Raw genomic sequence first — 27,500 nt, forward strand, 5'->3', positions numbered from 1 at the left:
CTAATCTAGCTATATAATATATAGATAGACGATATATTGATTGATTGTTATATATTGATTGTTATATATATATATATATATATATATATATATATATATATATATATATTGTTATATATAGAGAGAGAGAGTTATATAGAATTATCTATAGATATTGATAATGGATTAATGAAAGGATCAATCTATAACTAATCAATCTATAATAGTGAGGTATTGATTAGTTCTCTATTGATAAATTATTAGACACCGATTAATTGTTCTATATTGACCAACGACAGGATTAATTGGGGTCTAAAAATAAACATGGGCAGAAATACAAATACGGATTATAACTATAGCTATATAATATATCGATAGACGATATATTGATTGATTGTTATATATTGATTGTTATATATATATATAGAGAGAGAGAGAGAGAGTGAGTTATATAGAATTATCTATAGATATTGATAATGGATTAATGAAAGGATCAATCTATAACTAATCAATATATAATAGTGAGGTATTGATTAGTTCTCTATTGATAAATTATTATACACCGATTAATTGTTCTATATTGACCAACGACAGGATTAATAGGGGTCTAAAAATAAACATGGGCAGAAATACAAATACGGATTATAACTAATCTAGCTATATAATATATAGATAGACGATATATTGATTGATTGTTATATATTGATTGTTATATATATATATATATATATATATATATATATTGTTATATATATAGAGAGAGAGTTATATAGAATTATCTATAGATATTGATAATGGATTAATGAAAGGATCAATCTATAACTAATCAATCTATAATAGTGAGATATTGATTAGTTCTCTATTGATCAATTATTATACACCGATTAATTGTTCTATATTGACCAATGACAGGATTAATAGGGGTCTAAAAATAAACATGGGCAGAAATACAAATACGGATTAATAGATATTAATAGAAATTAATTAGCTTCCCCTGGAAATATATCTCTATTTATACGGATATACGGAGGGAAATATAGATAGAAATGGAGACAAATATCAATATAGGAGGCCCACCTCCTCGCAGCGCCTTCCCCGCTCGGCCCGCCACACCGAGGCCACGTCCACGGCGCCGCCGGCCGCGTCGGAGAACATCGCGCAGGAAAGGCCCAGGCTTCTGTCGGCGGACTAGGCCGCGTTGCCAGGGCGACGGCGGCGACGCGGCGCGGGGAGATGACGCGGCAAGGGGCGAAATCCCGCGGGAAACGACGGCGGGGAGACGTCCTCTCGCGAGAATTGGTGGGAAATCGCGCGGAGAGGCCTATTTCCCGCGAGAATTGGTGGGAAATCGCGCGGAGAGGCCTACTTCCCGCGAGAAGTGGGGGGAAATCGCGGCGGGGAGCCGTCCTCTCGCGGGATTTCGGTTGAAATTAAATGTAATCTCGCGAGAAGACGCCTTCCCGCCGCTATTTCCCCCCACATCTCGCGAGGAATATTCCCGCGAGAATTGGTGAGAAATCGCGCCGGGAAGCCGTCCTCTCGCGAGGTTTCGGACGGGAATCTCACGGAGCGGCCAACCTCTCGCGAAGGTCGGAGGGAAATCGCGCATGAGCCGCCATCTCGCGAGAGTTCTCGAGGTAATATCGCGGTGACGCCGCCTTCCCGCGAGAATTGGTGGGAAATCGCGCCGGGAAGCCATCATCTCGCGAGACCTGCGAGGCAAGGCTTGGAGCGACCTACTTCTCGGGAGAAGTGAGGGGAAATCGAGCCGGGGAGCCGTCATCTCGCGAGATGTCGGGCGGGAATCGCGCGAAGAGACCCGCTTCTCGCGAGAATCGGTGCGAAACAGCGCCGGGGAGCCGTGCTCTCGCGAGACTTGGCGAGAACTGTGGGGAAATCGCGCGAGAAGGGCCGTATTCCCGCGAGACTTGTGGGGGCAGAGGCCTACTTCTCGCGAGAACTCGGGGGAAATATGGTCCGTATTCCCGCGAGAGTTGCCAGCGGCCAATGGCGTCGCCCGGCCCCCAATTCCCGCGAGAAGTGGAAGGAAATCGCGCGGAAGGGAGCCCGTTCTCGCGAGAAGTCGAAGGAACGCGCGCCTCTCGGCCCCTATTATCGCGAGAGGTCGAAGGAAATGGCGCGGGAAGGGCCCTGTTCTCGCGAGAGGTCGCTGGAAATCCCGCCGCCGAGCCCTCCGCCGCCATTTTGGTCGAGGGCATTTTTCTTCTGTAATATACATATATATTTCTATTGATAAATAGAGAGCAGTATAAATTACATCTGTATATTATATATATATATTTAAATATATTCTTAATATCTATTTATTCTAAATTTATTTATTTATTTTCTTTATAGAGGGTGGAATAGGAGGTCTCTATCTTCATTATAGAGGGAGGAAGAGGAGGTCCCTATTCTCATTGCAGAATATGGAATAGGAGGTCTCTATCTTCATTATAGAGGGAGGAAGAGGAGGTCCCTATTTTCATTATAGAGGGAGGAAGAGGAGGTCCCTATTCTCATTGCAGAATATGGAATAGGAGGTCTCTATCTTCATTATAGAGGGAGGAAGAGGAGGTCCCTATTTTCATTATAGAGGGTGGAAGAGGAGGTCCCTATTCTCATTGCTGAATATGGAATAGGAGGTCTCTATCTTCATTATAGAGGGAGGAAGAGGAGGTCTCTATTTTCATTATAGAGGGAGGAAGAGGAGGTCCCTATTCTCATTGCAGAATATGGAATAGGAGGTCCCTATTTTCATTATAGAGGGTGGAATAGGAGGTCCCTATTCTCATTGCAGAATATGGAATAGGAGGTCTCTATTTTCATTATAGAGGGTGGAAGAGGAGGTCCCTATTCTCATTGCAGAATATGGAATAGGAGGTCTCTATTTTCATTATAGAGGGTGGAAGAGGAGGTCTCTATTCTCATTGCAGAATATGGAATAGGAGGTCTCTATTTTCATTGCAGAATATGGAATAGGAGGTCTCTATTTTCATTATAGAGGGAGGAAGAGGAGGTCCCTATTCTCATGGAGAAACATCAGAGGGGACAGTCCTAGGAGGTCCCTAACGTCGGAGGGGACGGTCCTAGGAGGTCCCTATTTCCATGCAGAATATGGAAGAGGAGGTCCCTATTTAATGGGAATAGGTTCCTAATTTCACTGCAGAGGATGGAATAGGAGGTCCCTATTTTCATGGGAGAAACGTCGCAGGAGACACTCCTAGGTCCCTATTTTCATGATAGAGGGAGGAAGAGGAGGTCTCTATTTTCATCATAGAGGGAGGAAGAGGAGGTCCCTATTTTCATTATAGAGGGTGGAATAGGAGGTCTCTATTCTCATTGCATTCCATATTCTGTGATGAAAATAGGGACCTTCTATTCCACATTCTGCAATGAGAATAGAGACCTCCTATTCCTCTATAATGAAAATAGGGACCTCCTATTCCACATTCTGTGATGAAAATAGGGACCTCTATTTTCATTACAGAGGGAGGAAGAGGAGGTCTCTATTTTCATTATAGAATGAGGAAGAGCAGGTCTCTATTTTCATGATAGAGGGAGGAAGAGTAGGTCTCTATTTTCATCACAGAGCATGGAATAGGAGGTCCCTATTTTCAATATAGAGGGTGGAATAGGAGGTCCCTATTTCCATGCAGAATATGGAATAGGAGGTCCCTATTTAATGGGAATAGGTCCCTAATTTCACTGCAGTTGATGGAATAGGAGGTCCCTATTTTCATTGCAGAATATGGAATAGGAGGTCTCTATTTTCATTATAGAGGGTGGAATAGGAGGTCTCTATTTTCATCGCAGAATGTGGAATAGGAGGTCCCTATTTAATGGGAATAGGTCCCTAATTTCACTGCAGAGGATGTAATAGGAGGTCCCTATTTTCATCACATAATGTGGAATAGGAGGTGTCTATTTTCATTGCAGAATATGGAATAGGTCTCTATTTTCATTGCAGAATGTGGAATAGGAGGTCCCTATTTTCATTATAGAGGGTGGAATAGGAGGTCTCTATTTTCATCACATAATGTGGAATAGGAGGTCCCTATTTTCTTCACAGAATATGGAATAGGAGGTCCCTATTTTCATTATAGAGGGTGGAATAGGAGGTCCCTATATTCATGGAGAAACGTCGCAGGAGATGGTCCTAGGAGGTCCCTATTTCCATGCAGAATATGGAATAGAAGGTCCCTATTTAATGGGAATAGGTTCCTAATTTCACTGCAGAGGATGGAATAGGAGGTCCCTATTTTCATGGGAGAAACATCGCAGGAGATGGTCCTAGGAGGTCCCTATTTTCATTATAGAGGGTGGAATAGGAGGTCCCTATTCTCATTGCAGAATATGGAATAGGAGGTCCCTATTTTCATCACAGAATGTGGAATAGGAGGTCCCTATTTTCATCACAGAGCATGGAATAGGAGGTCCCTATTCTCATTGCAGAATATGGAATAGGAGGTCTCTATTTTCATTGCAGAATATGGAATAGGAGGTCCCTATTTTCATTGCAGAATGTGGAATAGGAGGTCCCTATTTTCATCACAGAGCATGGAATAGGAGGTCCCTATTCTCATTGCAGAATATGGAATAGGAGGTCTCTATTTTCATCGCAGAATATGGAATAGGAGGTCTCTATTCTCATCGCAGAATATGGAATAGGAGGTCCCTATTTTCATCACAGAATATGGAATAGGAGGTCTCTATTTTCATCGCAGAATATGGAATAGGAGGTCCCTATTTTCATCACAGAATATGGAATAGGAGGTCCCTATTTTCATCACAGAATATGGAATAGGAGGTCTCTATTTTCATCGCAGAATATGGAATAGGAGGTCCCTATTTTCATCGCAGAATATGGAATAGGAGGTCCCTATTTTCATCGCAGAATATGGAATAGGAGGTCCCTATTTTCATCGCAGAATATGGAATAGGAGGTCTCTATTCTCATTGCAGAATATGGAATAGGAGGTCTCTATTTTCATCACATAATATGGAATAGGAGGTCTCTAATTTCATCGCAGAATGTGGAATAGGAGGTCCCTATTTTCATCGCAGAATGTGGAATAGGAGGTCTCTATTCTCATTGCAGAAAATGGAATAGGAGGTCCCTATTCTCATTGCAGAATATAGAATAGGAGGTCCCTATTTTCATCACAGAATATGGAATAGGAGGTCCCTATTTTCATCGCAGAATGTGGAATAGGAGGTCCCTATTTTCATCGCAGAGTGTGGAATAGGAGGTCCCTATTTTCATTATAGAATTTGGAATAGGAGGTCTCTATTTTCATCACAGAATATGGAATAGGAGGTCCCTATTTTCATTGCAGAATTTGGAATAGGAGGTCCCTATTTTCATCGCAGAGCATGGAATAGGAGGTCCCTATTTTCATTGCAGAATTTGGAATAGGAGGTCTCTATTCTCATCGCAGAATATGGAATAGGAGGTCCCTATTTTCATTATAGAGGGAGGAGGAGGAGGTCCCTATTTTCATGATAGAGGGAGGAAGAGGAGGTCCCTATTTTCATTATTGAGGGAGGAAGAGGAGGTCTCTATCTTCATTGCAGAGGGAGGAAGAGGAGGTCCCTATTTCCATCACAGAATGTGGAATAGTAGGTCCCTATTTTCATCACAGAGCATGGAATAGGAGGTCCCTATTTTCATCACAGAATATGGAAGAGGAGGTCCCTATTTTCATCACAGAATATGGAATAGGAGGTCTCTATTTTCATCACAGAATATGGAATAGGAGGTCTCTAATTTCATTGCAGAATATGGAATAGGAGGTCCCTATTTTCATCACAGAATATGGAATAGGAGGTCCCTATTTTCATTATAGAGGGTGGAATAGGAGGTCCCTATTTTCATCACAGAGCATGGAATAGGAGGTCTCTATTCTCATTGCAGAATATGGAATAGGAGGTCTCTATTTTCATCGCAGAATATGGAATAGGAGGTCTCTATTTTCATCGCAGAATATGGAATAGGAGGTCTCTATTCTCATCGCAGAATATGGAATAGGAGGTCCCTATTTTCATCACAGAATATGGAATAGGAGGTCTCTATTTACATCGCAGAATATGGAATAGGAGGTCCCTATTTTCATCACAGAATATGGAATAGGAGGTCCCTATTTTCATCACAGAATATGGAATAGGAGGTCTCTATTTTCATCGCAGAATATGGAATAGGAGGTCTCTATTTTCATCGCAGAATATGGAATAGGAGGTCCCTATTTTCATCGCAGAATATGGAATAGGAGGTCCCTATTTTCATCGCAGAATATGGAATAGGAGGTCCCTATTTTCATCGCAGAATATGGAATAGGTCTCTATTCTCATTGCAGAATATGGAATAGGAGGTCTCTATTTTCATCACATAATATGGAATAGGAGGTCTCTAATTTCATCACAGAATGTGGAATAGTAGGTCCCTATTTTCATCGCAGAGTGTGGAATAGGAGGTCCCTATTTTCATTATAGAATTTGGAATAGGAGGTCTCTATTTTCATCACAGAATATGGAATAGGAGGTCCCTATTTTCATTGCAGAATTTGGAATAGGAGGTCCCTATTTTCATCGCAGAGCATGGAATAGGAGGTCCCTATTTTCATTGCAGAATTTGGAATAGGAGGTCTCTATTCTCATCGCAGAATATGGAATAGGAGGTCCCTATTTTCATTATAGAGGGAGGAGGAGGAGGTCCCTATTTTCATGATAGAGGGAGGAAGAGGAGGTCCCTATTTTCATTATTGAGGGAGGAAGAGGAGGTCTCTATCTTCATTGCAGAGGGAGGAAGAGGAGGTCCCTATTTCCATCACAGAATGTGGAATAGTAGGTCCCTATTTTCATCACAGAGCATGGAATAGGAGGTCTCTAATTTCATTGCAGAATATGGAATAGGAGGTCCCTATTTTCATCGCAGAATATGGAATAGGAGGTCTCTATTCTCATTGCAGAATATGGAATAGGAGGTCCCTATTTTCATTGCAGAATATGGAATAGGAGGTCCCTATTTTCATTATAGAGGGTGGAATAGGAGGTCCCTATTTTCATCGCAGAATATGGAATAGGAGGTCTCTATTTTCATTGCAGAATATGGAATAGGAGGTCCCTATTTTCATCACAGAATATGGAATAGGAGGTCCCTATTTTCATCACAGAATATGGAATAGGAGGTCCCTATTTTCATTATAGAGGGTGGAATAGGAGGTCTCTATTTTCATCACAGAATATGGAATAGGAGGTCCCTATTTTCATCGCAGAATATGGAATAGGAGGTCTCTATTTTCATCACAGAATATGGAATAGGAGGTCCCTATTTTCATCACAGAATATGGAATAGGAGGTCCCTATTTTCATTATAGAGGGTGGAATAGGAGGTCCCTATTTTCATCGCAGAATATGGAATAGGAGGTCCCTATTTTCATCACAGAATATGGAATAGGAGGTCTCTATTTTCATCACAGAATATGGAATAGAAGGTCCCTATTTTCATCACAGAGGATGGAATAGGAGGTCTCTATTTTCATCACAGAATATGGAATAGGAGGTCTCTATTTTCATCGCAGAATATGGAATAGGAGGTCCCTATTTTCATCGCAGAATATGGAATAGGAGGTCCCTATTTTCAGCGTAGAGCATGGAAGAGGAGGTCTCTATTTTCATTCTAGAGGGAGGAAGAGGAGGTCTCTATTTTCATTATAGAGGGAGGAAGAGGAGGTCCCTATTTTCATCATAGAGGGAGGAAGAGGAGGTCTCTATTTTCATTATAGAGGGAGGAAGAGGAGGTCCCTATTTTCCTTATAGAGGAAGAGGAGGTCTCTATTTTCATGATGGAGGAAGAGGAGGTCTCTATTTTCATGATAGAGGGAGGAAGAGGAGGTCTCTATTTTCATTATAGAGGGAGGAAGAGGAGGTCCCTATTTTCATGATAGAGGGAGGAAGAGGAGGTCTCTATTTTCATGATGGAGGAAGAGGAGGTCTCTATTTTCATGATAGAGGGAGGAAGAGGAGGTCCCTATTTTCATTATAGAGGGAGGAAGAGGAGGTCTCTATTTTCATGATAGAGGGAGGAAGAGGAGGTCCCTATTTTCATGATAGAGGGAGGAAGAGGAGGTCTCTATTTTCATGATAGAGGGAGGAAGAGGAGGTCTCTATTTCCATTATAGAGGGAGGAAGAGGAGGTCTCTATTTTCATGATAGAGGGAGGAAGAGGAGGTCTCTATTTTCATGATAGAGGGAGGAAGAGGAGGTCCCTATTTTCATTATAGAGGGAGGAAGAGGAGGTCCCTATTTTCATCATAGAGGGAGGAAGAGGAGGTCTCTATTTTCATCATAGAGGGAGGAAGAGGAGGTCTCTATTTTCATTATAGAGGGTGGAATAGGAGGTCTCTATTTTCATCGCAGAATGTGGAATAGGAGGTCCCTATTTAATGGGAATAGGTCCCTAATTTCACTGCAGAGGATGTAATAGGAGGTCCCTATTTTCATTGCAGAATATGGAATAGGAGGTCCCTATTCTCATTGCAGAATATGGAATAGGAGGTCTCTATTTTCATTGCAGAATATGGAATAGGAGGTCCCTATTTTCATTGCAGATTGTGGAATAGGAGGTCTCTATTTCCATCGCAGAATATGGAATAGGAGGTCCCTATTTTCATTATAGAGGGAGGAAGAGGAGGTCCCTATTCTCATGGAGAAACGTCAGAGGGGACAGTCCTAGGAGGTCCCTAACGTCGGAGGGGACGGTCCTAGGAGGTCCCTATTTTCATCGCAGAATGTGGAAGAGGAGGTCCCTATTTAATGGGAATAGGTTCCTAATTTCACTGCAGAGGATGGAATAGGAGGTCCCTATTTTCATGGGAGAAACGTCGCAGGAGACACTCCTAGGTCCCTATTTTCATGATAGAGGGAGGAAGAGGAGGTCTCTATTTTCATCATAGAGGGAGGAAGAGGAGGTCCCTATTTTCATTATAGAGGGTGGAATGGGAGGTCTCTATTCTCATTGCATTCCATATTCTGTGATGAAAATAGGGACCGTCTATTCCACATTCTGCAATGAGAATAGAGACCTCCTATTCCTCTATAATGAAAATAGGGACCTCCTATTCCACATTCTGTGATGGAAATAGGGACCTCCTATTCCACATTCTGTGATGAAAATAGGGACCTCTATTTTCATTACAGAGGGAGGAAGAGGAGGTCTCTATTTTCATTATAGAATGAGGAAGAGGAGGTCTCTATTTTCATGATAGAGGGAGGAAGAGTAGGTCTCTATTTTCATCACAGAGCATGGAATAGGAGGTCCCTATTTTCATTATAGAGGGTGGAATAGGAGGTCCCTATTTCCATGCAGAATATGGAATAGGAGGTCCCTATTTAATGGGAATAGGTCCCTAATTTCACTGCAGAGGATGGAATAGGAGGTCCCTATTTTCATCGCAGAAGGCGGAATAGGAGGTCTCTATTTTCATTGCAGAATATGGAATAGGTCTCTATTTTCATTGCAGAATGTGGAATAGGAGGTCTCTATTTTCATTATAGAGGGTGGAATAGGAGGTCTCTATTTTCATCACAGAATATGGAAGAGGAGGTCCCTATTTTCATCGCAGAATATGGAATAGGAGGTCCCTATTTCCATCACAGAATATGGAATAGGAGGTCTCTATTTTCATTATAGAGGGTGGAATAGGTGGTCCCTATTCTCATGGAGAAACGTCAGAGGGGACAGTCCTAGGAGGTCCCTAACGTCGGAGGGGATGGTCCTAGGAGGTCCCTATTTCCATGCAGAATATGGAATAGGAGGTCCCTATTTAATGGGAATAGGTCCCTAATTTCACTGCAGAGGATGGAATAGGAGGTCTCTATTTTCATCGCAGAAGGCGGAATAGGAGGTCTCTATTTTCATTGCAGAATATGGAATAGGAGGTCTCTATTTTCATTCTAGAGGGAGGAAGAGGAGGTCTCTATTTTCATTCTAGAGGGAGGAAGAGGAGGTCTCTATTTTCATCATAGAGGGAGGACGAGGAGGTCTCTATTTTCATCATAGAGGGAGGAAGAGGAGGTCCCTATTCTCATTATATAGGGAGGAAGAGGAGGTCTCTATTTTCATTCTAGAGGGAGGAAGAGGAGGTCTCTATTTTCATTCTAGAGGGAGGAAGAGGAGGTCTCTATTTTCATTCTAGAGGGAGGAAGAGGAGGTCTCTATTTTCATTATAGAGAGAGGAAGAGGAGGTCTCTATTTTCATGCTAGAGGGAGGAAGAGGAGGTCTCTATTTTCATTCTAGAGGGAGGAAGAGGAGGTCTCTATTTTCCGGATTCTTGAACCCCCTCCTTCCGGAACCTTCTTGAAATCCCTCCTTCCGGAACCCCCTTCAAATCCCTTCTTCCGGAACCCCCTAGAAATCCCTCCTTCCGGAACCCTCTGGAACCCCCTGGAAATCCTGGAATCAAGAACCCCCTGGAAATCCCTCCCTCCGGAACCCCCTTGAAATCCCAGATCCCCCTGGAAATGCGGAACCCCCTTCAAACCCCTCCTTCCGGAATCCCCTTAGGATCTATTCTTCCGGATCCCCCTTGAAATCCCGGAACCCCCTAGAAATACCTCCTTCCGGAATTCCCTTGGAATCTGTCCTTCCGGAACCCCCTGGAAATCCCTCGTTCCGGAACCCCCTAGTAATCTAGGATCCCCTAGAAATCCCTCCTTCCGGAACCCCCTGGAAATCCCGGAATCCAGAACCCCCTAGAAATTTGGGGATCCAGAACCCCCTGGAAATCCTGGAACCCACGAGAAATCCCTCCTTCCGGAACCCCCTTCAAATCCCAGAACCCCCTGGAAATCCCTCCTTCCGGAACCCCCTGGAAATCCCGGAATCCAGAACCCCCTAGAAATTTGGGGATCCAGAACCCCCTGGAAATCCTGGAACCCACTAGAAATCCCTCCTTCCGGAACCCCCTTCAAATCCCAGAACCCCCTGGAAATCCCTCCTTCCGGAACCCCCTGGAAATCCCGGAATCCAGAACCCCCTAGAAATTTGGGGATCCAGAACCCCCCGGAAATCCTTCTGGAAACCCCTCCTTCCGGAACCCTCCGGAACCCCCTCCTTCCGGAACCTTCTTGAAATCCACAGAGAAGTCGGCTTCCGGAAACTTCCATTTTAATATTCCAAGCGCTTCCAGAACATTCTCCCAGAGTCACATGGATTTCCAGAACATTCTCCCAAAGTAAATAGAAATCTCTTTATTTCCTCCCAAGTCCGGCGGTTACAATTCCATTCAAAAGTCACGACAAAATTTAAAAATGAAATTTAAATTGAATTTTGAAGGTTGAAATGCAAAAATTAAATTTGCCTTTAAGGAATGAAAATTGAAAATTGAAAATTGAAAATTTAATTTAATTTTGAAGGATTAGATGCAAAAATTAAATGTGCCTTTAATGATTAAGGGACGAAAGTTGAAATTTAATTTAAATTTAATTTTGAAGGATGAAATGTAAAAATTAAATTTGCCTTTAATGATTACGGGAGGAAAGTTGAAAATTAAATTTAAATTTAAATTTGAAGGATGAAATGTAAAAATTAAATTTGCATTTAATGATTAAGGGATGAAAGTTGAAATTTAAATTTAAATTTAAATTTAAATTTGAAGGATGAAATGCAAAAATCAAATTTGCATTTAATGATTAAGGGAGGAAAGTTGAAATTTAAATTTAAATTTAATTTTGAAGGATGAAATGCAAAAATTAAATTTGCCTTTAATGATTAAGGGATGAAAGTTGAAATTTAAATTTAATTTTGAAGGATGAAATGCAAAAATTAAATTTGCCTTTAATGATTAAGGGATGAAAGTTGAAAATTAAATTTAAATTTAATTTTGAAGGATGAGATGCAAAAATTAAATTTGCCTTTAATGATTAAGGGATGAAAGTTGAAAATTAAATTTAAATTTAATTTTGAAGGATGAGATGCAAAAATTAAATTTGCATTTAATGATTAAGGGATGAAAGTGGAAAATTAAATTCAAACTTCATTTTTAAAGGGTTAAATTTGACAATTAAATGTAAATTTAAGGATTAAGGGATTAAATGTAAACATCAAATTTACATTTGAGGATGAAAAGATTAAATGTAAAAATTAAATCTAAACTTAATTATTAAATGTAAGATTAAAAAAAATAAGACAAATTCGACGGTTTCTTCCTATTTTGACGGAAACGACTCCGGAAGGTTCCGGAAAAATCGGGGGGCGGGGTCACGACCTCCAAAAGGACGGGGGCAGGAAGCCCTTGGGGAGGGGGATTTCGTTCCGCCGCAAAGATTCCTGGGAAAAGATAATAATAATAATAAACATTAAGAATAAAAATAATAAAATATTAAGAATAATAAATAATAAGAATAAATATTAAGAATAAATAATAATAATAATATTAAATATTAAGAAGAATAATAATAATAAATATTAAGAATAAAAATAATAAATACTAAGAAGAAGAATAATAAATACTAAGAAGAATAATAATAAATACTAAGAATAATAATAATAAATATTAAGAATAAAAATAATAAATACTAAGAATAAAAATAATAAATACTAAGAATAATAAGAATAAATACTAAGAATAATAATAATAAATACTAAGAATAATAAGAATAAATACTAAGAATAAAAATAATAAATACTAAGAATAATAATAAATACTAAGAATAAAAATAATAAATATTAAGAATAATAATAATAAATATTAAGAATAATAATAATAAATACTAAGATTAATAATAATAAATACTAAGAATAATAATAATAAATACTAATAATAATAATAAATACTAAGAATAATAATAATAAATACTAAGAATAATAATAACAAATACTAAGAATAATAATAACAAATACTAAGAATAATAATAATAAATATTAAGAATAATAATAATAAATACTAAGAATAATAATAATAAATACTAAGAATAATAATAATAAATACTAAGAATAATAATAATAAATATTAAGAATAAATAATAATAATAATAATAATAAATATTAAGAAGAAGAATAAATATTAAGAATAAAAATAATAAATACTAAGAATAATAATAAATACTAAGAATAATAATAAATACTAAGAATAATAATTAAAAATATTAAGAAGAATAATAATAAATACTAAGATTAATAATAATAAATACTAAGAATAATAATAATAAATACTAAGAATAATAATAATAAATACTAAGAATAATAATAATAAATATTAAGAAGAAGAATAATTAATAATAATAATGCAATTATCCCCAAGGCAATAATTTAGAATGCAAAAATTTCAAATCCAGTAATTTCAAGTGCAATTCTTTCAAATGCAATAATTCAGAATGCAATTAATTTTAAATGCAATCATTTCGAATGTAATCATTTCAGATGCAATTCCGAATGCAAAATTTCCGAATGCAAAATTTCCGAATGCAAAAATTCCAAATGCAATAATTCAGAATGCAATAATTTCAGATGCAATAATTCCGAATGCAAAATTTCCGAATGCAGTAATTTCAAATGCAAAAATTTAGAATGCAAAAATTTAGAATGCAAAAATTTCAAATCTAGTAATTTCAAATGCAATAATTTCAAATCCAGTAATTTCAAATCCAGTAATTTCGAATGCAATAATTTCAAATGCAATAATTCAGAATGCACTTAATTTACGAATGCAGTAATTTCAAATGCAAAAATTTAGAGTGCAAAAATTTCAAATCTAGTAATTTCAAATGCAAAAATTTCAAATCCAGTAATTTCAAATCCAGTAATTTTGAATGCAATAATTTCAGATGCAATAATTCCGAATGCAGTAATTTCAAATGCAAAAATTTAGAAGGCAAAAATTTCAAATGCAATAATTCCAAATGCAAAAATTTCAAATCCAGGAATTTCAAATGCAATAATTTCAAATGCAATAATTCAGAATGCAATTAATTTTAAATGCAATCATTTCGAATGTAATCATTTCAGATGCAATTCCGAATGCAAAATTTCCGAATGCAAAAATTCCAAATGCAATAATTTAGAATGCAAAAATTCCAAATGCAATAATTTTGAATGCAATAATTTCAGATGCAATAATTCCGAATGCAAAATTTCCGAATGCAGTAATTTCAAATGCAAAAATTGAGAATGCAAAAATTTCAAATGCAATAATTCCAAATGCAAAAATTTCAAATCCAGGAATTTCAAATGCAATAATTTCAAACGCAATTATTTCAAATGCAATAATTCAGAATGCACTTAATTTCCGAATGCAGTAATTTCAAATGCAAAAATTTAGAATGCAAAAATTTCAAATCTAGTAATTTCAAATGCAATAATTTCAAATGCAAAAATTTCAAATCCAGTCATTTTGAATGCAATAATTTCAGATGCAATAATTCCGAATGCAAAATTTCCGAATGCAGTAATTTCAAATGCAAAAATTTCAAATGCAAAAATTTCAAATGCAATAATTTGAAATGCAGTAATTTCAAGTGCAATAATTTCAAACGCAATGATTTCAAATGAAATAATTCAGAATGCACTTAATTTCCGAATGCAGTAATTTCAAATGCAAAAATTTAGAATGCAAAAATTTAGAATGCAAAAATTTCAAATCTAGTAATTTCAAATGCAATAATTTCAAATGCAAAAATCTCAAATCCAGTAATTTTGAATGCAATAATTTCAGATGCAATAATTCCGAATGCAAAATTTCCGAATGCAGTAATTTCAAATGCAAAAATTGAGAATGCAAAAATTTCAAATGCAATAATTCCAAATGCAAAAATTTCAAATCCAGGAATTTCAAGTGCAATAATTTCAAATGCAATAATTCAGAATGCAATTAACTTTAAATGCAATCATTTCGAATGTAATCATTTCAGATGCAATTCCGAATGCAAAATTTCCGAATGCAAAAATTCCAAATGCAATAATTTAGAATGCAATAATTTCAGATGCAATAATTCCGAATGCAAAATTTCCGAATGCAGTAATTTCAAATGCAAAAATTTCAAATCCAGTAATTTCAAATGCAATAATTTGAAATGCAGTAATTTCAAGTGCAATAATTTCAAACGCAATGATTTCAAATGCAATAATTCAGAATGCACTTAATTTCCGAATGCAGTAATTTCAAATGCAAAAATTTAGAATGCAAAAATTTCAAATCTAGTAATTTCAAATGCAATAATTTCAAATGCAAAAATTTCAAATCCAGTCATTTTGAATGCAATAATTTCAGATGCAATAATTCCGAATGCAAAATTTCCGAAGGCAGTAATTTCAAATGCAAAAATTGAGAATGCAAAAATTTCAAATGCAATAATTCCAAATGCAAAAATTTCAAATCCAGGAATTTCAAATGCAATAATTTCAAATGCAATAATTCAGAATGCAATTAATTTTAAATGCAATCATTTCGAATGTAATCATTTCGAATGCAATAATTTGGATTTTAATTTAATTTTTTAATTTAATTTTTTAATTTAATTTTTTAATTTAATTTTTTAATTTAATTTTTTAATTTAATTTTTTAATTTAATTTTTAATTTAATTGTACCTCCAAAAACTGCTTCAGCCGGATGAAGGATCCCATTTGCCCGGCGCTGGTGATCTCTTGGATCCTTCAGGGAGCAAAGAGAACCAAATAAAAATCAATAAAATATCAGCAATACAAGCCAAAGGAATCAAGCCAAAGGAAACAAAACATAAAACAAAATAAAAATATATCTAAATATCCATCAAATAAATAAAAAGGAAAGGAAAGGGAAATAAAATAAAAAATAGAAGAAAAATAATAAATGAATAAAAGAAAACTGATAAATAAATAAAAGAAAAATGATAAATAAATAAAAGAAAAATGATAAATGAATAAAAGAAAAATAATAAATAAATAAATAAAAGAAAATTGATAAATAAATAAAAGAAAAATGATAAATAAATAAAAGAAAAATGATAAATAAATAAAAGAAAAATGATAAATAAAAGAAAAATGATAAATAAATAAAAGAAAAATGATAAATGAATAAAAGAAAAATAATAAATGAATAAAAGAAAAACGATAAATAAATAAAAGAAAAATAATAAATGAATAAAAGAAAACTGATAAATAAAAGAAAAATGATAAATAAATAAAAGAAAAATGATAAATGAATAAAAGAAAAATAATAAATAAATAAATAAAAGAAAAATTGATAAATAAATAAAAGAAAAATGATAAATAAATAAAAGAAAAATGATAAATAAATAAAAGAAAAATGATAAATAAAAGAAAAATGATAAATAAATAAAAGAAAAACGATAAATAAATAAAAGAAAAATAATAAATGAATAAAAGAAAAACGATAAATAAATAAAAGAAAAATAATAAATGAATAAAAGAAAAATGATAAATAAATAAAAGAAAAATGATAAATGAATAAAAGAAAAATAATAAATGAATAAAAGAAAAATGATAAATAAATAAAAGAAAAATAATGAATAAAAGAAAAATGACAAATAAATAAAAGAAAAATAATAAATGAATAAAAGAAAAATGATAGATAAATAAAAGAAAAACGATAAATGAATAAAAGAAAAATGATAAATAAATAAAAGAAAAATAATAAATGAATAAAAGAAAAATGATAGATAAATAAAAGAAAAATGATAAATAAATAAAAGAAAAATGATAAATAAATAAAAGAAAAACGATAAGATAAATGAAATGGAAATAAAGAAAAGAAAAGAAAGAAAAGAAAACAAAAATAAATAAAATATCGACAATAAAAAAAATGGAAACGAAATGAAAGTAAATAAACAAAACATAAAAAATGAAATCGAGGAAAGTGAAATGAAAATAAAGCAAAACAAAACAAAACATAAAACAAAATAAAAATATATATAAATATTCATAAAATAAATGAAATAAATGAAAAGGAAATGAAAATAAAGCAAAACGAAACAAAACATAAAACAAAATAAAAATATATCTAAATATCCATCAAATAAATAAAAAGGAAAGGAAAATAAATAAAAGAAAAATAAGAAATAAATAAAAGAAAAATGATGAGATAAATGAAATGAAAAGAAAGAAAAGAAAAATAAATAAAATATCGACAATAAATAAAATAAATGACAACGAAATGAAAATAAACAAAACATAAAAAATGAAATCAAGGAAAGTGAAATGAAAATAAAGAAAACGAAAGAAAACAAAAATAAATAGAAACATGAAAGCAAAATGAAAATAACAAATAAATCCTATAAAGCAAAATAAAAAATATGTAAGTATCAATAAAATAAGGAAAGGAAAGGAACAAATAAATAAGTAAAATAAAAATGAAATAATAAATGGAAGTGAAATGAAAAGAAAAAATGAAATGAAAATAAATAAAATATATAAGAAATATCTAAGTATCAATAAAATAAATAAACAGGAAAGGAAAGGAAAAAATAATAATGAAATAAAAATGGAATAAATGAAATAAATGGAAGTGAAATGAAAAAGAAATGAAAATAAAATATATAATAAATCTATAAGTATCAATAAAATAAACAGGAAAGGAAAGGAACAAATAAATAAGCGAAATAAAATAGGAATAGTAAATGAAATAAATGGAAGTGAAATGAAAAGAAAGAAAACAAAATGAAAATAAATATAATATATAATAAATATATAAGTATCAATAAAATAAATAAACAGGAAGGGAACAAATAAATAAGTGAAATAAAAATGGAATAATAAATGAAATAAATGGAAGTAAAATGAAAAGAAAGAAAACAAAATGAAAATAAATATAATATATAAGAAATCTATAAGTATCAATAAAATAAATAAACAGGAAAGGAACAAATAAATAAGTGAAATAAAAATGAAATAATAAATGAAATAAATGGAAGTGAAATGAAAAGAAAGAAAAATGAAAATAAATAAAATATAAAATATAAAATATATGAATAAAAATATATAAATAAAATATATAAGAAATATATATATATAATATATATATATATTATATATATATAAGAAATCTATAAGTATCAATAAAATAAATAAACAGGAAAGGATAATAATAAATGAAACAAATGGAAGTGAAATGAAAAGAAAGAAAACGAAATGAAAATAAATAAAATATATAAGAAATTTATATCAATAAAATAAACAGGAAAGGAAAGGAAAAAATAAATAAGTGAAATAAAAGTGAAATAATAAATGAAATAAATGGAAATGAAATGAAAAGAAAATGAAAATAAATAAAATATATAATAAATATATATCAATAAAATAAATAGGAGAGGAAAGGAACAAATAAATAAGTGAAATAAAAATGGAATAATAAAGGAAATAAATGGAAGTGAAATGAAAAGAAAGAAGAAAATAAATAAAATATATAAGAAATCTATAAGTATCAATAAAATAAATAGGAAAGGATAGGAACAAATAAATAAATGAAATAAATAAGTGAAATAAAAATGGAATAATAAATGGAATAAATAATAAGTGAAAAGAAAAAATGAAATGAAAATAAATAAAATCTATAAGAAATCTATAAGTATCAATAACATAAATAAACAGGAAAGGAACAAATAAATAAATGAAATAAAAATGGAATAATAAATGAAATAAATGGAAATGAAAACAAAATGAAAATAAATAAAATATATAAGAAATCTATAAGTATCAATAAAATAAATAGGAAAGGAACAAATAAATAAGTGAAATAAAAATGGAATAATAAATGGAATAATAAGTGAAAAGAAAAAATGAAATGAAAATAAATAAAATCTATAAGAAATCTATAAGTATCAATAAATAAACAGGAAAGGAACAAATAAATAAGTGAAATAAAAATGGAATAATAAATGAAATAAATGGAAGCGAAATGAAAAGAAAGAAAAAGAAACGAAAAAGAAAAATATAAGAAATACATCAATAAATAAAGTATATAAGAAATATATCAATAATATAATAAAGTATCAACAAAATAAATGGAAAATAAATAAGAAATGGAATAATAAAATAAATAAGAAATGGAATAATAAAATAAAACAAAATAAGAAATGGAATAATAAAATAAGTAAGAAATGGAATAATAAAATAAAACAAAATAATAAATGGAATAATAAAATAAATAAGAAATGGAATAATAAAATAAAACAAAATAAGAAATGGAATAATAAAATAAATAAGAAATGGAATAATAAAATAAAACAAAATAAGAAATGGAATAATAAAATAAGTAAGAAATGGAATAATAAAAGAAAACCAAATAATAAATGGAATAATAAAATAAGTAATAAATGGAATAATAAAATAAAACAAAATAATAAATGGAATAATAAAATAAGTAATAAATGGAATAATAAAACAAAACAAAATAATAAAAGGAATAATAAATGGAATAATAAAATAAATGGAAAATAAATAATAAATGGAATAATAAAATAAATAATAGATGGAATAATAAAATAAATAATAGATGGAATAATAAAATAAAACAAAATAAGAAATGGAATAATAAAATAAATAAGAAATGGAAAAATAAAATAAAACAAAATAATAAATGGAATAATAAAATAAATAATAGATGGAATAATAAAATAAAACAAAATAAGAAATGGAATAATAAAATAAATAAGAAATGGAAAAATAAAATAAAACAAAATAATAAATGGAATAATAAAATAAATAATAGATGGAATAATAAAATAAAATAAAATAAGAAATGGAATAATAAAATAAATAAGAAATGGAATAATAAAATAAAATAAAATAATAAAAGGAATAATAAAATAAGTAATAAATGGAATAATAAAAGAAAACAAAATAAGAAATGGAATAATAAAATAAGTAATAAATGGAATAATAAAAGAAAACAAAATAATAAATGGAATAATAAATGGAATAATAAAATCAATGGAAAGGAAAGGAAAGCAAGAATAAAAAATAAATGGAATAATAAAATAAATGGAAAATAAATAAGAAATGGAATCATAAAATAAATAATAGATGGAATAATAAAATAAAACAAAATAAGAAATGGAATAATAAAATAAATAAGAAATGGAATAATAAAATAAAACAAAATAATAAATGGAATAATAAAATAAATAATAGATGGAATAATAAAAGAAAACAAAATAATAAATGGAATAATAAAATAAGTAATAAATGAAATAAAAGAAAACAAAATAAGAAATGGAATAATAAAATAAATAAGAAATGGAATAATAAAAGAAAACAAAATAAGAAATGGAATCATAAAATAAATAAGAAATGGAATAATAAAATAAAACAAAATAAGAAATGGAATAATAAAATAAGTAATAAATGGAATAATAAAAGAAAACAAAATAATAAAAGGAATAATAAATGGAATAATAAAATAAATGGAAAATAAATAATAAATGGAATAATAAAATAAATAATAGATGGAATAATAAAATAAAACAAAATAATAAATGGAATAATAAAATAAATAATAAATGGAATAATAAAATAAAACAAAATAATAAATGGAATAATAAAATAAGTAATAAATGGAATAATAAAAGAAAACAAAATAATAAAAGGAATAATAAATGGAATAATAAAATAAATGGAAAATAAATAATAAATGGAATAATAAAATAAATAATAGATGGAATAATAAAATAAAACAAAATAATAAATGGAATAATAAAATAAATAATAGATGGAATAATAAAAGAAAACAAAATAAGAAATGGAATAATAAAATAAGTAATAAATGGAATAATAAAATAAAACAAAATAATAAATGGAATCATAAAATAAATAAGAAATGGAATAATAAAATAAAACAAAATAAGAAATGGAATAATAAAATAAGTAAGAAATGGAATAATAAAATAAAACAAAATAATAAATGGAATAATAAAATAAGTAATAAATGGAATAATAAAAGAAAACAAAATAATAAAAGGAATAATAAATGGAATAATAAAATAAATGGAAAATAAATAATAAATGGAATCATAAAATAAATAAGAGATGGAATAATAAAATAAAACAAAATAATAAATGGAATAATAAAATAAGTAATAGATGGAATAATAAAATAAAACAAAATAAAAGGAATAATAAAATAAATAATAGATGGAATAATAAAATAAAATAAAATAAGAAATGGAATAATAAAATAAATAAGAATCATAAAATAAATAAGAGATGGAATAATAAAATAAAACAAAATAAGAAATCTCGATGACAGATCAATCATTATTTCTCTAATTATTAGAGATCAATATTGATGTGATTGGCAGATCTACCTGGGCAGATATTCCTCCCGGATCAAGACGATGACCTTCCAAAACTGGGCCTGGTAGACTTTCGTGAGAGCGTTGCCGCAGACCTAATAATAATAATAATAATAATAATAATAATAATAATTAATAATTAATAATAATAATAATAATAATACCACAGTGGTAAAAAAGCAAGAATAAATAATAAAACAGTAATGAAGTAATAATAATACAGTGGTAAAAGCAGCAATAAGTAATACAACAATAAGGAAAGCAACAGTAATGAAGGAATAATAATAATAATAATAATAATAATAATAATAATAATAATGTGATAAAAGCAGCAATACTAAATACAATAATAAAATAGTAATGAAATAATAATAATACTAATACAGTGGTAAAAAGCAGCAATAATAAATGCAATAAGAAAGCAACAGTAATGAAATAATAATAATAATAATAATAATAATAATAATAATAATAATAATAATAATAATAATAAAACAGTGGTAAAAGCAGCAATACTAAATACAATAATAAAACAGTAATGAAATAATAATAATACAGTGGTAAAAAGCAGCAATAATAAATGCAATAAGGAAATCAACAGTAATGAAATAATAATAATAATAATAATAATAATAATAATAATAGTAATAATAATAATAATAATAATAGTAATAATAATAATAATAATTAATAATAATAATAAAAACAGTGGTAAAAGCAGCAATACTAAATACAATAATAAAATAGTAATGAAATGATAATAATACAGTGGTAAAAAGCAGCAATAATCAATACAACAATAAGGAAAGCAACAGTAATGAAATAATAATAATAATAATAATAATAATAATAATAATAATAATAATAATAATAATTTAAAAAAAACAGTGGTAAAAGCAGCAATAAGAAATACAACAATAAGGAAAGCAACAGCAATGTAGTAATAATAATAATAATAATAATAATAATAATAAATAATAATAATAATAATAATAATAATAATAATAATAATAATAATAATAATAATAATAATAATAATAATACAGTGGTAAAAAAGCAAGAATAAATAATAGAGCAGTAATGAAGTAATAATAATACAGTGGTAAAAAGCAGCAATAGTAAGTACAACAATAAGGAAATCAACAGTAATGAAATAATAATAATAATAATAATAATAATAATAATAATAATAATAATAATAATAATAATAATAATAATACAGTGGTAAAAAAGCAAGAATAAATAATAAAACAGTAATGAAATAATAATAATACAGTGGTAAAAGCAGCAATAAGTAATACAACAATAAGGAAATCAACAGTAATTAAATAATAATAATAATAATAATAATAATAATAATAATAATAATAATAATAATAATAATAAACAGTGGTAAAAGCAGCAATACTAAATACAATAATAAAACTGTAATGAAATAATAATAATACAGTGGTAAAAAGCAGCAATAATAAATGCAATAAGGAAAGCAACAGTAATGAAATAATAATAATAATAATAATAATAATAATAATAATAATAATAATAATAATAATAGAGTGGTAAAAAAGCAAGAATAAATAATAAAACAGTAATGAAATAATAATAATACAGTGGTAAAAAGCAGCAATAATAAATGCAATAAGAAAGCAACAGTAATGAAATAATAATAATAATAATAATAATAATAATAATAATAATAATAATAATAATTAATACGATAATAAAACAACAGTAATGAAAAGCAGTAATAGAAAGAAAAAACACCTGGGTCCCACCTCCAGGAAATGGGAAACAAGAAAGAGGAAACAGGAAATCCTAGGAAACGGGAAACAGGACAGGGGAAATCCCCTCCCCTCCCGGACACCTGGGTCCCACCTCCAGGAAACGGGAAACAGGAAATCCCCTCCCCTCCCACCCATCCGGGTTCCAGCTCCAGGAAACAGGAAATCCTAGGAAACGGGAAACAGGAAAGGGGAAATCCCCTCCCCTGGCTCGGACGCCTGGGTCCCCCCTCCAGGAAACAGGAAATGAGAAAGGAAACAGGAAATGGGAAATCCTCTCCCCACCCGCCCTCCCCCTCTCGGACGCCTGGGTCCCCCCTCCAGGAAACAGGAAATGGGAAACAGGAAATCCCTTCCCTCCCACCCATCCGGGTTCCACCTCCAGGAAACGGGAAACAGGAAATGCCCTCCCCTCCCCGGACGCCTGGGTCCCACCTCCAGGAAACAGGAAACGGGAAACAGGAAATGCCCTCCCCTCCCCCACTTCCTGCCCCGGACGCCTGGGTCCCACCTCCAGCAAACAGGAAATGGGAAAGGAAACAGGAAATGCCCTCCCTTCCCCCACTTCCTGCCCCGGACAGCTGGGTCCCACCTCCAGGAAATGGGAATCAGGAAATGGGAAACAGGAAATGCCCTCCCCTCCCCGGACGCCTGGGTTCCACCTCCAGGAAACAGGAAAGGAAACAGGAAATGCCCTCCCCTCCCCCACTTCCTGCCCCGGACGCCTGGGTCCCACCTCCAGCAAACAGGAAATGGGAAAGGAAACAGGAAATGCCCTCCCTTCCCCCACTTCCTGGTCCCGGACGCCTGGGTCCCACCTCCAGGAAACAGGAAATGGCAAATGTCTTCCCCTCCCCGGACACCTGGGTCCCACCTCCAGGAAATGGGAAACGGGAAATGGGAAATCCCCTTTTCTCCCACCCATCCGGGTCCCACCTCCAGGAAAGGGAAAACAGGAAATGCCCTCCCCTCCCCGTCCCGGACGCCTGGGTCCCACCTCCAGGAAACAAGAAACGGGAAAGGAAATGAAATGAAATGGGAAAATAAACAGGAAATGGGAAATCTCCTGTCTCCTCCCGGACACCTGGGTCCCACCTCCAGGAAACAAGAATCAGGAAATCCCCTCCCCTCCCCGGACACCTGGGTCCCACCTCCAGGAAACAGGAAACGGGAAACAGGAAATCCCCTCCTCTCCCACCCATCTGGGTCCCACCTCCAGGAAACGGGAAACAGGAAATGCCATCCCCTCCCCGGACACCTGGGTCCCACCTCCAGGAAATGGGAAACAGGAAATCCCCTCCCCTCCCACCCATCCGTGTTCCACCTCCAGGAAACGGGAAACAGGAAATCCCCTCCCCTCCCACCCATCTGGGTTCCACCTCCAGGAAACGGGAAACAGGAAATGCCCTCCCCTCCCCGGACGCCTGGGTCCCACCTCCAGCAAACAGGAAATGCCCTCCCCTCCCCGTCCCGGACACCTGGGTCCCACCTCCAGGAAATGGGAAACAGGAAACGGGAAAGAGGAAATCCCCTCCCCTCCCACCCATCCGGGTGGCACCTCCAGCAAACAGGAAACCCCTTCCCTCCCACCCTCCCCCTCTCGGACACCTAGGTCCCACCTCCGGGAAACAGGAAATGCCCTCCCCTCCCCTTCCTGGTCCCGGACACCTGGGTCCCACCTCCAGTTAACAGGAAACAGGAAATGCCCTCCCCTCCCCTTCCTGGTCCCGGACACCTGGGTCCCACCTCCAGGAAACAGGAAACACCCTCCCCTCCATCCCAGACACCTGGGTCCCACCTCCAGGAAATAGGGTGGGACCCAGGGGAAACAGGGGGAACAGGAAACAAGAAAGGGGGGAAAAAGGGGAAACAGGAAACAAGAAAGGGGAAACAGGAAATCCCCTCCCCGTCCCGGACGCCTGGGTCCCACCTCCAGGAAACAGGAAACACCCTCCCCTCCATCCCAGACACCTGGGTCCCACCTCCAGGAAATAGGGTGGGACCCAGGGGAAACAGGGGGAACAGGAAACAAGAAAGGGGGGAAAAAGGGGAAACAGGAAACAAGAAAGGGGAAACAGGAAATCCCCTCCCCGTCCCGGACGCCTGGGTCCCACCTGCAGGAAGCAGGAAATAGGAAACAGGAAATGCCCTCCCCTTCCTGGTCCCGGACACCTGGGTCCCACCTCCAGGAAACAGGAAACGGGAAACAGGAAATGCCCTCCCCTCCCCTTCCTGGTCCCGGACACCTGGGTCCCACCTCCAGGAAACAGGAAACACCCTCCCCTCCATCCCAGACACCTGGGTCCCACCTCCAGGAAATAGGGTGGGACCCAGGGGAAACAGGAAACAAGAAAGGGGGAAAAAAGGGGAAACAGGAAACAAGAAAGGGGAAACAGGAAATCCCCTCCCCGTCCCGGACGCCTGGGTCCCACCTGCAGCAAACAGGAAATAGGAAACAGGAAATGGGACCCACCTCCAGGAAACAGGAAATGGGAAACAGGAAATGCCCTCCCCTCCCCGTCCTGGACACCTGGGTCCCACCTCCAGCAAACAGGAAACGGGAAATCCCCTCCCCGTCCCGGACGCCTCCAGGAAACAGGAAATAGGAAAGAGGAAACGGGACCCACCTCCAGGAAGTCGAAGAGGATGGTGGCCGTCACGTCGGCCAATGGCTGCGAGTTCAAGGTCTGGGCCAACCAGCGCCAGGCCTGGTTGAGTCCATGCGGGTGGTTCTGGGAAATCGAATAATAATCGAATATTAACGAATAATTTGAATAAAATTTGAATAAAATCTGAATAAAAATATTCAAAGGTTCTTTTCAGAATGCAAGATTTAATTATGGGAATAAAATGTGAATAAAATCTGAATAAAAATATTCAAAGGTTCTTTTAAGAATGCAAGATTTAATTATTGGAATAAAATTTGAATAAAATTTGAATAAAAATATTCAAAGGTTCTTTTAAGAATGCAAGATTTAATTATGGGAATAAAATGTGAATAAAATTTGAATAAAAATATTCAAAGGTTCTTTTAAGAATGCAAGATTTAATTATGGGAATAAAATGTGAATAAAATGTGAATAAAAATATTCAAAGGTTCTTTTAAGAATCCAAGATTTAATTATTGGAATAAAATTTGAATAAAATTTGAATAAAAATATTCAAAGCTCGGCTTGAAATGGAAGATTAACGTCCAATTCTTTTAAGAATGCAAGATTTAATTATTGGAATAAAATTTGGATAAAAATATTCAAAGCTCGGCTTGAAATGGAAGATTAACGTCCAATTCTTTTAAGAAATTCAAGATTTAATTATTGGAATAAAATTGGAATAAAATCTGAATATTAACGTCCGATTCTTTTAAGAAGAAGAATTATGAATTATTGGAATAAAATTATTGGAATTATTATTAATTATTGGAATAAAATTGGAATAAAATCTGAATATTAACGTCCAATTCCTTTAAGAAGAAGAATTATTAATTATTGGAATAAAATTATTGGAATTATTATTAATTATTGGAATAAAATTGGAATAAAATCTGAATATTAACGTCCAATTCTTTTAAGAAGAAGAATTATTAATTATTGGAATAAAATTATTGGAATTATTATTAATTATTGGAATAAAATTGGAATAAAATCTGAATAAAAATATTCAAAGCTCGGCTTGAAATGGAAGATTAACGTCCAATTCTTTTAAGAATGCAAGATTTAATTATTGGAATAAAATTGGAATAAAATATGAATAAAAATATTGAAAGCTCGGCTTGAAATGGAAGATTAACGTCCAATTCTTTTAAGAAATACAAGATTTAAATTGAATTTTTAATTCCGTTTTCCAATAATTCCAGTTGGTAATTCGACGGAATCCTAGTCCGATTAAAATGAATAAAATAAAATATTATTTTTATATTTTATTTTATTCATTTTAATCGGATTAGGATTCCGTCGGATTATCAACTGGAATTATTGGGAAACGGATAAAAAAAATTCATTTTAAATCTTGTATTCTTAAAAGAATTAAGAAGTAAAATAAAATGAAATAAAAATAAAATGAAGAAAAATAAAATAAAATAAAAATAAAATGAATAAAATAAAAAATAAAAATAAAAATAAATAAAATAAGCAAAATAAAATAAAATAAATATAAAATGAATAAAATAAAATATAAAAATAAGTAAAATAAAATAAAAATAAAATGAATAAAAATAAAATAAAATAAAGCAAAAATAAAACAATAAAATAAAATAAAGGAAAAATAAAGCAAAACCAAAAAATAAAATAAAGCAAAAATAAAAAACAAAAAAATATAAAATAAAGCAAAAATAAAACAAAACCAAAATAAAACAAATCAAATAAAAATAAAACAAATCAATAAATTGAGCAAAACTAAAACAAAAGAAAAATAAATCAAGCAAATATAATATATAATATAATATAAAGCAAAAATAAAG

The 27,500-nt window shown here is 32.5% G+C and overlaps 2 protein-coding genes across 3 annotated transcripts in view; both read right to left on the reverse strand.

Annotated features, from left to right (window-relative positions):
• DYNC2I2 (dynein 2 intermediate chain 2) overlaps window positions 1-1,220 on the reverse strand; it is a 27,733-nt gene extending 26,513 nt beyond the window's left edge. Inside the window, exon 1 of one of the 2 annotated variants that reach the window (XM_077922883.1) lies at window positions 1,057-1,220. In XM_077922883.1, coding sequence (XP_077779009.1) covers window positions 1,057-1,134 — 78 coding nt within the window. In that variant the 5' untranslated portion in view covers window positions 1,135-1,220. The remainder of the gene's footprint in view (window positions 1-1,056) is intronic. The other variant, XM_077922882.1, reaches the window with a different exon arrangement.
• Window positions 1,221-11,130: 9,910 nt separating this feature from the next.
• The window catches only part of LOC144326465 (mRNA export factor GLE1-like), a 47,848-nt gene continuing 31,478 nt past the window's right edge, over window positions 11,131-27,500 (reverse strand). The window contains exons 13-16 of the mRNA XM_077923008.1: window positions 25,672-25,776; window positions 21,276-21,358; window positions 15,565-15,628; window positions 11,131-12,308 (exon numbers count right to left, since the gene is read on the reverse strand). Coding sequence (XP_077779134.1) covers window positions 12,240-12,308; window positions 15,565-15,628; window positions 21,276-21,358; window positions 25,672-25,776 — 321 coding nt within the window. The 3' untranslated portion in view covers window positions 11,131-12,239. The remainder of the gene's footprint in view (window positions 12,309-15,564; window positions 15,629-21,275; window positions 21,359-25,671; window positions 25,777-27,500) is intronic.

Source organism: Podarcis muralis, chromosome W, assembly GCF_964188315.1.
Source record: "Podarcis muralis chromosome W, rPodMur119.hap1.1, whole genome shotgun sequence".
Taxonomy (NCBI): Eukaryota; Metazoa; Chordata; class Lepidosauria; order Squamata; family Lacertidae; genus Podarcis; species Podarcis muralis.